We start from the raw sequence: 14,673 nt of genomic DNA on the forward strand, positions 1-14,673 counted from the left end.
TCTAAATTGGGAACACTTAATGTAAATTTTATTTTGTATTTTTGTACATTATTTAATAAACCAACAACTATTTTGAGATTTTTATTATTTTATATTATTATATTATTTTTGAGATTTTTATTATTTTTTTAAGCTATATATTGAAAAAAATTTAAGAGTGCTTGAAATGATTTTTTTAGCATTGTGTATAATATTTATTTGCACAAAATAGTAACTTTAGTAATAATTTGGTAAAAAGATAAAAATGTATGTAAGCTTTATTTTATATTCAGATGTTTAGATTAACAAATTTAGGTTACAATTTTAAAATAAAGTTAAAAATGTGGCTTCAATGGCAACAAGAAAAGTTCAATGTAGAAAAAAAAAACAAAGTAAAAAAAGAAAAAGTTAAACAAAAAAAAAAACAAAAGGTAATATTGTTACTCATAGGCAACAACCCCAAAATGCGAAAACATTATTGAAAGTAAAAAAAAATTAAGAACATCTTTTTAGTATTTCAATGGTTTACTGATTAAATTTAACCACTAGTTGATTAGTTTAAGAACTTTAAAAGCACCAATTGATATAAAAATATACAGCAACATTATACAGAATTCAAGACAAAAAATTAAAAACTTTTAAAAACCAAATTATTTTGAAAATGCAACAACAAACTTTATTCTAAATAAAAACAAAGCAACAAATGTATGCTGCATGTCTCTTATAGTGGAAAATATATAAACAAGTCTATTAAAAACACAAAAAACATACTAACTTGTCAAGATAAAATAAAGTTTATATTGTACCTAATGCTATATGTACTTGGCACTTTGGTGAAGTTAAAAATTAAAAATGGTAAAACACAACGCTATTGATTAAATCAATAAATCAATTTTAATTGAAATGGAAGACTAAAAATTAATAAAAAAACAGATAACTTCAAAAAAATTTATATAAAGCAGCTTCAAAAAGTTAACTACTGGCATTGAAAATTGAATAAAAACATTTAAATGACAATAAATCTAGATTATATTAACAGTTATGAACCATTTGCTTATATCTAAAAAAAAAGATGTTATCGTCCCCAATCAGTAATAACAAACACCACAAAAGTGAAGCAACCCAAATCTAATAGAATTTTCTTTCTTAAACTGTTGTTTCCGGACCAACATCATTCATGATTGCTTTTGCATCCTCCACCTCCACCAACTTCCCATCTTGCTCCATTCTAAGATCTTCCCTCTCCATCAACAAGTAAACAAGATCATCATTTAATGCTAGAGAATAAAAACGTTGCAATGTTAAATAAATTACTAAATGTTTTTACATTTTTTATAATAATGTTATTTTTAAAAAAACAAATCAATGAAAAATTAGAAATTATATAAGGATGACAGATAATAAGATAATAAGTTATTTTATATTTAAAAAATGTAAATTATTGTTTTTTTGTATTTAACAAAGTTTTAATTTCCAAGAAAATGAAACTAACTAGTATTTTATAAAATTATTTCAAACTTATTGTTTTAAGCATCAGAAGTTATTTTTAAACTTTTGTAATGTCTCATGCATGATAAGACTAATTACTAAAAGTTAAAAATAAATAGAAAGGAATGCGTTGTTACAATATAATGTTCAATAAAGTCTTACAAGAAATTAAACAGGAAGTATGTCATCTTATTAACATTTCTGCGAAATAATGAACTAAATAATGTATGCCAATAATTAAACCAACTTTAGAAAACACAAACTCCTAAGAGGTGGAATTTACAACTAATTTAAATAATTTTTTTTGGCTTTTATTCTGTTTAAAATATTAACTTTAATTTATAAAAGTTGTTAATAAAATGTTTTAGAGAAAAAATAGTAAGTTATTTGCAATTTTTTTATTAAACCAATATGTAGTACAAAATTTTATTATTTTTTAAAGCTTTAATGTGTTAATAAAATCTGCTCAGTTTTTAAAAGATTTTTATAGCAAAAGTTAAAATAAAATATTTTTAAAAGTGAAAAACACTAACTTTACTTATTAATTGGATTATATTTTTTGTAAGCTATATAAAATATTCATCCTGATTTAGTATATGTTTACATTAAATATTTAAAACAACACATTAATCTTACCTTGTTTTTGCGCATGCATATCATTTAAAATTAATTGTAATTGACCCAGGGTCATTCTTCTACAATCAGATTTGTAGAGTGAATAGGTTTTAATTTTTCTTGTGGTATCATCATCTAACGTGTCACTTAACTAAAAAAATAAGTGGAGATTAAATTATTGCTAGAAATATAAATTGTTTGCAAAGAAGTTTTTGTTGAAAAAGGTTACTTCAATAAATCCAAATTGATTAAAAATTTTAAAATTTTACTTACAAGTCTATGTGCGAGGGAAGATGAAATATTCTTCTTCATCTTTCGATCCTGTGCAGCTTCCAATTTTGCCCTCTGATGAGCTTGGGCTAGTTGAAATCTTGCTTCCAACTCCATCTCTTCTTGCCTTGATCTTCCACTCCGGAGATCTGAAATGAAAAACATGTAAGATTTAAATTTCTTTAAAATTAAAAGGGTTGAGCATAATTTTTTTTATATTAGAAATTTAAAAAAAATAATATTATAATTAAAAATTAAACAAAAAAAGTAACACAAAGAATTAAAATGCCACTCAGAAAAAAAATAAAGAAATACTACTCAGACATTGAAATAAGAAAAAAAAAGAAATAAATGGGTATATAGAAAAAAGCCAAAACTTAAAATAATAAAATAAACACCTTGATGATGATGACGGATTATTGTATTCTCATTCTTTAAAGAAGACATCCCAATAGAAGAAGAGGAGGAGGATTGGGAGGAGGTTTCCGATAATCTATTCTTCCTTAAATAACCTGATCCATAACCATTACGAGGGGAGAAACTAGGAGAGGAAGGTGTTTGGGGGTCAGCCTTAGGGGAAGTTTTTGGGTCACCATCTGGGTAAGAATAAAAAAGTAATTTGAAATTTATTTTGTTAAATTAAATTTTGTTAAAGTAAATTAATTTAATAAAGATTATTAGGTTTAATCACCTTCAGAATTTTCATCTGAAGAACAGGATTCATTGATGTAACAAATTTGAAGACTTTGATTGTTGGCTGAATATGAACGTTGGAACCTAAATTATTATAACTTTCAAATAGATAAAGATAAAAGTAATCAGCCAAATAACATAAAGTTGTTTTTAGTCAACGTCTTTCATATTAAGATTGTTTTTAGTTACCTTCTATTAAAAATAATTACTATAACAAACTTTAGGGTCACAAAATAAAAAATGTAAAGATAAAATAATTGGTTTAAACATTTTATTTAATTTACTTTGATTGATATAAGAAATTAACATCTTCTTCATCCGAATCTGCCATCGACAATTTTTGTCGAATAACTTCCCGATCCATTTTCTGTTTCTGTTAACAAAGTATTTGGTTTAGATCCAAGCTACATTAATTCTTTAAAGTTGTTTTGCATCATAATAATAAATAACAATTTTCATGGGCCCCAATAATTGAAACCTTGATAAATTGTATTTTGATTTATTTAAATAAAACCAAAACAAATTTGAATTATAAACTCTTAAAAATAAATTTAATATGTTGAAAGAAGTAGCAACCTCTCTTGGGGTTAGGATTTTAACCTGGCCACCACAATTTTTAAGTTTTTCTGAACAAGTTCCAAATGAAATCCCACTATCATTATCTTTCCAATCAGTTTTAAAAGGGGATGACAATGTGTCAGAATTATCAGAAAATATACTATCAGAATCAGTAGGGTCAGATCGCTTTGGCATTTTAGGTTTTTTGTCTGATTTTCGTAACTGAACTAACAGTTCTTTTAATGTTAATGTAGCATTAGATAAATCAGCGATGTAATTACGATATTCCCAAACTGTTAAACCAGCATCTTGTGCATAATTTTCTTCCATGCTTTGAGGGAACATTTTATTTGTTTTATTAATTGAACAACTATTCATTGAACCTAATTTGCAAGAAGCCTAAAAATGTTTAAACTTAATAAAATAAAAAACATTTAAAAATAAAATGTTACTCTTTTACAAATTTTTTTGTAAAGAAAGAATATCTTTATTTATTATAACCATAATCTAAAGCTTTATTTGCTCTTGCTTTAAAACTTTATCATGATAGAATTTTATTTTATTTTAGTTGTCCACACCCTTATTCTAAAGCCTAGCCTGTCGCCTTCATAAAATAACTCCTAAAACTCTCATGAATAAGTTATAAGACATATACGGAGAAACAAATGTTGTTTTAAATTAAATTAAAGAAAAAAAAACACAACTGTTCAAAAACCTATTTTTCTAAACAATGGCCTATTCAAGCTACCATTGTAATATGGTTTGCTAACATTTCTAAATGTCTTAAAACTGTCTAACTACACAGAGAATAAACAGACAAAACTGACATGCCTTCAATTTGAATTTCCAATAATGATTCAAACAAGCAAGAGAGAGCATAGGGAAATAGGGAATAAAATAAACTCATTTAAATGAGGTCATCAGGTTATAAAACCAAAACTAATTTTATAATACCAAACCTATGTGAAGTTTCAAATCAATGAGATTTAACATGGCAAAATAAGACTTAAAAAGGTGTAAATTGTCCTATATTGACCTAAAATAAAAAAGTCTTATTTTAGACACTTAACTTTCTTGACCTAGTTTCTCAAAACTGCAAATAGAATTAACAAAAAACTAGAGCAAAAATTGGGTTACCATACTTCTAGTCTTAACTTAAATGTCTCACTGAACAAAATATTGTAAAAGTCATAAAGAAATTAAACACTAACAAGTATATTGAGAAATTCTTACATATGTCCTTGATATGTTATAACTGTAAACAGTATATTATGTTGCTACATAAACAACATTCTAATATGACTATTTACTTACATTATATTGACATTATAGACAAATAAATATCTAAGGAAACCTAACATTAACTAAGTCAAATACCTATTTAGTATTTCTTTAGATGTCTAGACAACTAATATTCCCAATAAGAACACTTACAGGAAATAAAACTAAACTACTCCTTTAAACTTCAATTATATGTATTCACATAAGAAACTAAAACTAAAATATTGGTTTCCAAAGAAAGCTTTGTTTCATTAGAGTTCTCACAGTTGGAATTTTTCTGTTGTTGGCCTTTTTAAACCAATATAACATGCATGAGTGCAGCTTTTACTGTTCTCAATCTAGGCAATAAAACCAATTTATTTTTATTGATTTATAACCTTAATAAGTTATTAAATTCAGGTGCCTGACTTTATATAATTTTTTACTTAATTTACTGATTTAAAAGCATTAAGAGTTACTTCAAATGCTGTTGCATATAAATATATATATTTTAACATTTTAAATATGTGTGAATTTTAACACATGTATATTACTTTCGCTAGGCATTAATTGTCTTTCAATTTTGCTTTAGCCATAAATCTTTTTTGATTTTAAAAACAAATCAGATTTAAAATACATGTGTACAAATTATAAAAGTTGCTGAATTGGCTTAAATGATGTTGCAACTGATTAAATGTACAAAGTCCAACAAATAAAAACTATTCAAACAAATAAAAATATTTGTTAAGGTAAATAAACCAAATCAAAGTCACACAAACTTTAAATTTTTTTTTAAATTGAAGTTTTTATAATATGTATGTTTTTTAAAGTGTTTAAGAAATTTAAGTAAAATCTATAAGTTTACTAATGATACAGGATAATAAAACTTAAAATATAGGACCTAAGGCCATGATTAAGTAAACTATTTATTTAAGCTAACAATTAAATTGATTTTTATGTTAAAGCATGTAAAACCATATGTCCAATTCGTTGGTTAAAAACTAAATAATATCAATTCTTGTATTTTATTTTAACACTACTTTACAATACTTTTTTCTTTTAAATTATAAAACTAACTGATAAAAATAATTAGCCCAACAAAAAGTTTTTTTAAACTAAATCATGTTTTTAAGCTAGGCAGGCTACATCAAAGTAACAGTTTATACCAGACAGTTGTGTTACTATGTAAATTTTTAGTTTTTTTTTTTATGTCCCATTTTTAACTTTCAAAATATCTTAAATGCCAAAATTAAAAATAATAAAAACCAACCTGAAATGAGTGACGATCCCTCCTCCATGATCTCGGTGAAGTAATAAGGGAAATATTTTCATTGCTGTTTGTTTTGATTGAGTCATTGGAAATAGCTTTGCTTACTTTCTCAATATGAGCATCATAGGAAGACCAATTAAAAGAATTATGATTATCATTTGAACTTAACTCAAAAACCGATTGACTGTGATTGTCGGAGTATAATCCATTGTTGTGGTTTTGATTGTGATTGTTTTTAAGCCATGGTAAGGTGTTAGTTTGATTATCAGAGTTTACAGATATAGGCGAGATATAAGTTTCCGATTTAAGATCAGAATCATCCCAAGTGGGTAGATCGGGCGATAGTTTAATAAGTTCTTCAGTATTTTCATTGTCATAATGGTTTCCATTAATATTTTGTGTTTGATTTAATGTAGAATCAGTGTCGTTATATTGGTTTCGTTCTGGAAAACTATTTGGTTTTTGATCTTTTTCATATTCAGCAGCAAGTTGATCAAAAACTTTCCTAAAATTTAACAAAAACTTTATGTTGTCAGTTATTAACAAGAATATTAATTAACCCTCAAAGATTAACAAGAATATTAATTAACCCTCAAAGTGGCCCTTGTTATCACAAATTACTCCAAAAAACATAATTTTGGAATTTTATACAAATAAGACCTTTAAATTTACTATTAAAGATTAATTAAAAATGTTATTTGTGTATATCAATACCTTCTATATTCAAGGTATGCGTCACTACAGAATTCTTGATTAGTGTTTTCCAAATGGTTAGTTGGGTTCATGTGACCATATACAGCCATACCACCATCACTGTTATGCTGATTATGTATTGGTAAACTATGTAAATCCTGTAAAGTAAAAAAAAAGTTTATTTTTAGTTTTATAACGAAAAAATAATGTTTGATAAATAGCATCTTAACGAAAATCAATTTTCAAGTTCAACCACGATAGGAGCTTTATTAATCGTATATAAATAATTTAAACTTATTTGACCTACAACCTGTCAACTGACAAGTTTGATGCAAAATTAAACTATGAAAAATCCCAAATCGACACCTAAACTAAAAATACCCATACGTATAAACAAATAATCTACATAACTTTATAGTAGATGAAAACCAAATATATCGATAAAAAATACTAAAAAAATGCCCCTAACTTTATAAACAAACAGACAAATAAATAAACGAAGTAACTTTTAATTTAAAACAAATATATTTTAATAATAAGTAAATTCCCAGTCTACAAATTTTAATAATAACTTCTAAATTCCCCAATACAGTGTCGAAACTACAATAAAAACTTTTAAGTTTCTTAGTTAATTGAAAACAAAAAATCCCTTAATTGAAAACAAACAAAAAAAGAAAGTAAATAGAAGTTGCGATGTTAACACCGATATTTCAGAGTTGCCAAATAAAAGTGGGAGAGTCTTTTGTTAAAAAAACGTCATAAACTAAGTTTTAACAACGAATTTTGATTAGAATAGACATAGTATTTTAAATTACAAAAAGTTATAAATTAATAGTACCTCTAACGGTATATCTTGATCTTCGATTAGTTTATTAAAATATGAAAATCTTCTTTTGGAATTATGCATGACGTCAGTTTCCATTGTTCCTAATTTCATTGCTTCTTAATTAAATTAAAATCGTAACTTGAAAAAAATATAATTAAAAATTTGGTTTAAGTTGATGCTTTTTAGTACTAATAGTTAATAAGAGCTCTCCTAAGACCCCACTTGTGCTATACTTGTTAAAACGAAACTGAAATTTAAAACATGTGTTTTTAGAAATATGACACGGCATTGATATATATAGTCTACAAATACATGTTAAGGGCATGTAAAGAAAATTTAAAAAAGATCGTTCAATACAAGATGTCAAATACTTCCTTTAGATTTAGCGACCCTTACCGTGACGTCATATTCTAGACTTTGCTTATATTTCCTTATTAAAAAAGTGAATGTGACTTAATAGTGACTATTTTATTTAAAAATATACTGAACAAGTATTTTCTGTGTAGTAACTAACTTACTATCGACTAAACGCAAACACAAAATTTATATATATCGCAGTCGGGGTATTTACGAAGGGAAAATTACCTAAAAAATAAAAAACGTGCTTAAAAATATATTCCCTTATAAATAAGATGGACATTTTTAAGTTTCACAATAAATTTATTAGTGCAGTTTAAAACTATTAAAAAAAAGTACCTAAAACTGTATAAGTTAGCGTATTGTTTAAAGTAACCGGCCAATTCCCCGCCTTGTCTGTATATTACATTACTTCTGTTAGGTTAATCTTTCTAAAGTTGTTGTACCATTGAACTAAAGTTAAATTTTACCTGCATCCTGTCTGTACACATACCTTAAAATATTTCGGCCGTATATAAAATCAGCGTCAAACTACGCAACAAAACAATCAATTAGAGAAGCTCAAAGTTCGGATGCTTGTTGACACTTATGTAATAAATGCTCGTGGTGTAATGGGCTCGTAAGCAATATTTCAACACCATTTCTTATAGTTGAACCAGCTAACAAGAACGCTTTGTCATCAAATCAAGATAACTTTGCACATCCACGAATCATGCGACTGTTTGCTAACATTTGTATTGGCTTGTTTTTGTTTGTTTGTTATCACAACTATTCAAAACAGCTAACTGCATTTTTTGGCATAGTTGTTACTATATGTACGCATTTTTTCTAAATTTTTGTCTGATTTTTTAGTTATGATTTCGTAAAATTAAAAGTAATTATAAACAAATTACAGACAAGCCCTGCTTAGAAGTAAATTTTTCTATACAGACAACCGCCTGGATAACATCGAAAATAAACAAAAAAAAAATAGTTAACGACAGATTTGCACAAAATTACAGCAGCCAGTCTTAAATTTTCACACCACTTTGAACAGGATAATTAACCAAACTTAGGCAAATAGGAAATGGTAATATTACACCAATGTGCAAAAACCGCAAGGAGCAGGTAAAACCACGTGGTTGTAACAAAATTAAAGATAGATGTTTGATATTTAAAAAAAACAAAAGTTTCGTAATACAGTGAATTCATTTCATTAAAAAATTTAAAAAAAGAAGTTTTCTATTTTCTTAAAAAATACAGAATTTAAAAATATTAATAAAGGGTAAAAAATTAAAATATAAAAACTTATTAGAAATCATTTTTAATAAAAATATTTAAAAAAGGGCAACTTATTACAATAGCATAATTGCAACATCTTGTGTTAGAAAATTTGTAAATTTTTACAGCTAAGGGGCGCCATGTTGTGATAGTAACTGTTGACTCTTTTTTAAGTCAACATTTTTTTTCGTATCACTTTAAGGTTACAGGTTTTTGTATGTTTTGATTGAAAAAGTGCGGTTTGTTCGTGGTTATGCTATTCGTAATGCAGGGGTCAAGGGTTAATGTTGTGGAATTGGTGCGGCTCAAACCAGAAACCTTTTGGCCCTTAGTCTGCTGGCAAGACCGGTTTACTACACTACCGGATATTTTTAAATTTAACCTGTTATAATTTTTTGCAATGAAGACATATGCTATATTTTTTCGCCTTATTTAATTTTTTGATCGTTTTTTTTTGTTGGAGTGATATACAACAACATAAAACTTTTTTTAACAAATAACAAATTGAAGGTATTTTAGTATACAAACATGGAAAAAACCTTAAAAAGGTACAAATAAGGAAACGTTATATGGTTTTTACTTAACATATTTTTAATAAAATGCCAAATATTAAATTAATTAAATATTTACTATTGAGGTAAAAAACTTAAAAACATATTGTTTGACGTCATTAGCAAGATATTACTCATATAAGGTTTCCGATCAACGTAAATTTAAGTTAACTTAATACACAAAAAACAGTTCAAACCTGTGTCAGTTTACTTAGTTCTGGCTATAGTGACGTCATTTTTACTAAAAAAGTAAATACGTGCTATTTGTAAAACGTTTTTGAACCGAATTGGTTTCGGAAATTACTAAGTTTACTCATTAAAAATATCGTGTTCCGTTAAAAATATAGACAGCAGGCCAACCAGGGTCAAACTATAATTATTTCCACAGAAGGTTCGAAATTGTAAAATGCAAAACAGTTTTAATTGTAACCAATTAAGTAGCAGATATGTTAACAGATAACTTCCGAAACTCAGTAGTTTAACCAAATTCTGCAACGATTGCATTATTTCACCAGAATTATAAACTTTTTAGAAGAAAAATGATAATATTTGTGTTAAATGAGTAATTTATGTTTTAAACAAACACTTATATGTAAGTTTCTTTTATAAAAAAGTCTGAAATTTCCAAGACACTTCCTCTAACAGGATGCAACTATTGTTAACAATCGAAAATAACAAACGATTGTTTGTTACGTCATTTTTTTTATCCCAACTGACCGCTTAGTTTTTAAGTTATAGGCAAATAACAAACACAAAATGTATTGTTTATACCTTTCCCTTATTAGTTAACGGAAAAACCCATGCATACCACGTGACAGCGCTACCAGATAACATCACCGCTGTAAACGTAAACTGCTGATTAAGTAAAAAGTGAATCAGGGACTTAACTTAGTTACCAAAAGGAACGGACGTGACGACATTGTCATGGAAATTACAACTCCATTTGTGGTCATACGGGTTTTAGAAGGAGTATATAAAACAGACCCAGTTCTAGAAAGAAAATATTGAGAGATAACTCAAAAGTAAAATAGCAAGAAAAAACTAGAACAAATTAGAAGTTATTAAAAAAACTTAAAACAATTTAAAAAGGTAATTGACATTTATATAATTTAAAACAGAAAATATTTAAAGTTTTAGTTAGAAATATAATTTACAAACTTGTAAATATTAATAAATAGTTTAAAAAACCATAAATTTAATATTTCATTCTAAACCAAATTATTTTTCAGAGCCTACAAAAAAGAACTTGCAAAAAAACAAGATGAAGTTATTGATTGCCGCTATAGCTTGTACCCTGGTTGGTCAGGTGTTGTCTCATAGTTGGATTGCTTGCACTGATTACGCAGAAAAGAACGGAGCAGATTGGAAACCTGAACTTTGCAGAGGTTTCGCGAGAGATAGTCGTCAATATGCCAACAAAAATTCTTTTGGGCAAGACAGAGGTAAATTTTTCATATTTTTTTAATCAAATGCATAGCAATTGGTCTAAAAAATTTTAACATGCTTACAGTATTTAAAAATTTTAAAAACTGTTTAAAATTTTTTTTGCCAAAAACAACTAGGTTAATAAACTAACACTACAATTTTTTTTAACTAACGCACAGTTTAAAATCAAGGATATATTTGAAATTAAACAACATTTTGTTTACTGTAATTATGCAAAAGATTAACAAAATTTTCATCGTGCTTAATGCGTTTTGATATTTTTAGGTTTTGATCATAGGCCAGGTAATGGCGGACCAGCTTGCAAAACATCTTACAGTGGAACTTCGTACGACAGCGAATACCCTAAAGCTGTTTACTTTCCTGGACAACAAGTCGTTCTCGTCCACCCCATGAAGGTAATTTAAAATTTAAAAATAAAAAGATATGCATAAATTCCGTATCTTTGCCCCCACTTTTTGGCGTTTCCTCTTCTTTAAACATATATAAACGCAGTGCCTAAGTCCTAGCTATAATTTTCCACCGAAATAAAATAGTTAAACAGCTTTAAAAATAAACATTTCAATTTAGCTTAATCAATATTTTTAGAATTATATAACAAAACTTTTAATTTATAGAACCACGGAACTGGATCCTGTACCAACCCATTTATTCCCGACAACGGTAATGCTGTTTATCGTGGTCAAATGGGAACTGATGACCGAAACAGACCATACAGTTACTACAAGAATTTCTTAGTCGCCGATTTGGGAGTTTCCCTTTTCGGAAGTGCAAACACAAATCCCGATGTCTACCCAAAACCTGGTTACCAAAATGCGCCCAAATTTTGCGAGAATACCGACAGATCGATGGGAACATACAGTTTCAACATGCCCAGAGATTTAGCTGGTACTTAAAAAAAAACATACAAATAAATTTCTGCCAAACCAATATAAAATAATAATATGTTTTTCCTAAATCTTTTTTTTAATTTTAGCTGGTGAATACACTTTCGTTTGGCGATGGTCGTTTAATGGAGTTAACGATCTTTACTCCACCTGTTTTGACGTAATTGTTGTTTCATCCAAAGCCGAAAGAGACGCCATGTTATTGGTATGTATTGTAAAAAATAAAACGAAACCTAATTAATATTTTTACATTTTAAATTTAATTAATATGTAATGGAGTATAGTGAACAAAATAAGTCTAAATGAGTTAAAAACAAAAAATATAGTTTGTAAAAATTCCACGGAAAATATGTATCGTGCCTATATAACATTAGCTAAAATTCAGCCCGTACAGCGGTCAATCAGCTGGTTAATTTGAATATATTTTTAGAAATAAGACACTTCGAAATTAAATTGCCTTTAGTACAATTTACAAGTTAAACAAGTGTCAAATAAAGAATTGCAATCAAAATAACAAATACGATTTTAATGAAGTTATAACTTACAGGCACAAGGACAAATGAATCTTGATGTTCCTTGCGACGGTCTTCCTACTTCCGACTTGTCAGCTGGTAACGAAGAGTTCTGCCCCAACGGTGGTTCAACCCCTGCAACCACTGCCCCAACCACCGCTCCAACAACAACAACCGGACGCACCACTACGACCAGACAAACCACCACTACCACGTAAGAACCATTAAAAAAAATTGAATATGGTTGAAAATCAAAGGTGAAGTTTGTCTAACAGTTGTAAAGTTATATATAGAAATACCAAAAAATGGAGAATTACAAAATTTAAAATAACTTAAACTAGCCAAACAACATTTTAACTTATTAAAAAGTTTGATTACTTTTAATAACACGTCAATGCAAAGCAGTATACGTAGCAACCAAGCACCTACAATGATTGTTCATAATGACTCATAACATTTCTGTGACATCACAACATAAAACCAGCTTTGTTAACATTAAGAAAAACATTTTGTAAATGTAGGTGACACGACAAGAAATATGATATCATCGCTACGCGAATGTTTTTTAAATCTCAATAACCGGACTGACGTGTGGTGTTATGTTTAACATAAGATCACAATCTTTAATGCGGCTATTTATACAAAAACATTTTTCCGGTTTAATTTTAGTTACAGAACTTTAATCCTGTGGCGGTTGACTATTTTTAAAAGCAGTCATTAAACGCTATTTTAAACTTATACTTAATATACCTTACAAACAAGTATAGGAAGCCTAAAAACAATATTTTTTAGTTAAAATAAATAAAAAGAGAGAAAAACTGCCACAACAAATTACGTTCTACAGGTCTGTACTGATATACCCCAAAGGTATAACATTATTATTATTGGCAACGCTCAATTTATCTCTTTTTTGATTTTTAGAACTCCCCAACCAGGTCAAGGTAGAGCACGAGCACGAATTTACCAAGTCTCTGGTGAGATTGAGACCGAGACACCAAGAAACAACTTGAACAGAAGATTTGTTGAAGTTGAATTTGGATGCCCAGTTCGAGCTAGCGTAAGCACTTTGAAAAAGATAACACCATTTTTACATAAAAATCGAATTGCATTTAAAAAATATTTAAAAGTATATAAAATATACTCTTTTTCACACTAAGCTATATTTTACTTATTTTTTACTTATTTTTGCTTATAAATTAAGTTCTGGAACGGTCGAGTTATCAACGAGGAAGAAACGGACGAGGGAATGAAATACGAAATTTTGCAAGAGACAGATGACCAGATTTATTCTCGAAGAATCTTTTTTGTCGCCAACTATGAAACATCATGCGACATGATTGCCGAGCCTATATACGCTCACATTTTTCGAGATGAATAAATTTTTATTTTTAAGCGATGTTTGGTGAAATATTTTAATCATATTCATTTCTACTAAAAACTTTTTTTTATATTTAACCCTTTCAGATACTAAACTTAAAGAAAATTAAATTCTATACCTCCTTGTAAATTAGATTGATATATATATATTTTTTTTATATTTAGTATTTCATTTAATATTTCACCTTTTTATATATTTTTAATGATTGCATTATTAACTTAAGCAAACTTATGTTTAAAAATCGATTAAGCACTTAATAAACTTGTATTAAAATAATATAAAAATTTGATTAATTTATTAAAAATGCATAAATTCATTAAGATAAAAATAGAAAAAACTAAAAATTGATCAAATTTACCACAAAAAATAATAGTACTTAGCTTAGCACATAAGTTTTTGTAAAACACAAAAGTTTGAAATATAGAAAAAATTTGAATTAATTTTGTTGTAAGCATAAAATTATTTTTAAGTTTTTTATATATAATTTTACTGACCTTAAACCATTGTAAAGGGTCTTAATGTATTTTGCTCACAATTGGTAAATTTGGTAAAAAAAATTTTTACAATTGGTAAATTTGAACTATATTTTTCCTGATCGATATTCCTGGTGTCGGATATTTTATTTAAGGTACA

The 14,673-nt window shown here is 27.4% G+C and overlaps 2 protein-coding genes across 2 annotated transcripts; one reads left to right on the forward strand and one right to left on the reverse strand.

The window, feature by feature from the left end:
* Positions 1–256: 256 nt before the first annotated feature.
* Positions 257–7,785, reverse strand: LOC145750631 (uncharacterized). Its single transcript, XM_082566704.1, has 9 exons — positions 7,665–7,785; positions 6,848–6,984; positions 6,134–6,638; positions 3,330–3,418; positions 3,044–3,129; positions 2,751–2,948; positions 2,356–2,501; positions 2,104–2,233; positions 257–1,256 (listed from the first exon to the last, which is right to left on the reverse strand). Exons 1-9 carry the CDS (start codon positions 7,761–7,763, stop codon positions 1,126–1,128), a joined length of 1,521 nt encoding a protein of 506 aa, XP_082422830.1. The 5' UTR covers positions 7,764–7,785; the 3' UTR covers positions 257–1,125.
* Positions 7,786–10,746: 2,961 nt separating this feature from the next.
* On the forward strand, positions 10,747–14,275 carry LOC145750339 (uncharacterized). The gene is made up of 8 exons (XM_082566351.1): positions 10,747–10,909; positions 11,050–11,262; positions 11,531–11,661; positions 11,881–12,151; positions 12,240–12,355; positions 12,698–12,876; positions 13,584–13,719; positions 13,864–14,275. The coding sequence occupies exons 2-8, from the start codon at positions 11,082–11,084 to the stop codon at positions 14,038–14,040; spliced, it is 1,191 nt and encodes a 396-aa protein (XP_082422477.1). The 5' UTR covers positions 10,747–10,909; positions 11,050–11,081; the 3' UTR covers positions 14,041–14,275.
* Positions 14,276–14,673: the final 398 nt, after the last annotated feature.

This window comes from Corella eumyota, chromosome 4 (genome assembly GCF_963082875.1).
Source record: "Corella eumyota chromosome 4, kaCorEumy4.1, whole genome shotgun sequence".
NCBI classification, from domain to species: Eukaryota; Metazoa; Chordata; class Ascidiacea; order Phlebobranchia; family Corellidae; genus Corella; species Corella eumyota.

Excerpts from the sequence above, each read along its gene's own strand:
- LOC145750631 (XM_082566704.1), bottom strand. The coding sequence starts at position 7,763 with ATGAAATTAGGAACAATGGAAACTGACGTCATGCATAATTCCAAAAGA. Across the intron at positions 6,639-6,847 it reads GCATACCTTGAATATAGAAG|GAAAGTTTTTGATCAACTTG; the intron begins GTATTGATATAC and ends GTTAAATTTTAG. Across the intron at positions 2,502-2,750 it reads AATCCGTCATCATCATCAAG|ATCTCCGGAGTGGAAGATCA; the intron begins GTGTTTATTTTA and ends TTTTCATTTCAG.
- LOC145750339 (XM_082566351.1), top strand. The coding sequence starts at position 11,082 with ATGAAGTTATTGATTGCCGCTATAGCTTGTACCCTGGTTGGTCAGGTG. Across the intron at positions 11,263-11,530 it reads TTCTTTTGGGCAAGACAGAG|GTTTTGATCATAGGCCAGGT; the intron begins GTAAATTTTTCA and ends TGATATTTTTAG. Across the intron at positions 12,356-12,697 it reads AAAGAGACGCCATGTTATTG|GCACAAGGACAAATGAATCT; the intron begins GTATGTATTGTA and ends TATAACTTACAG.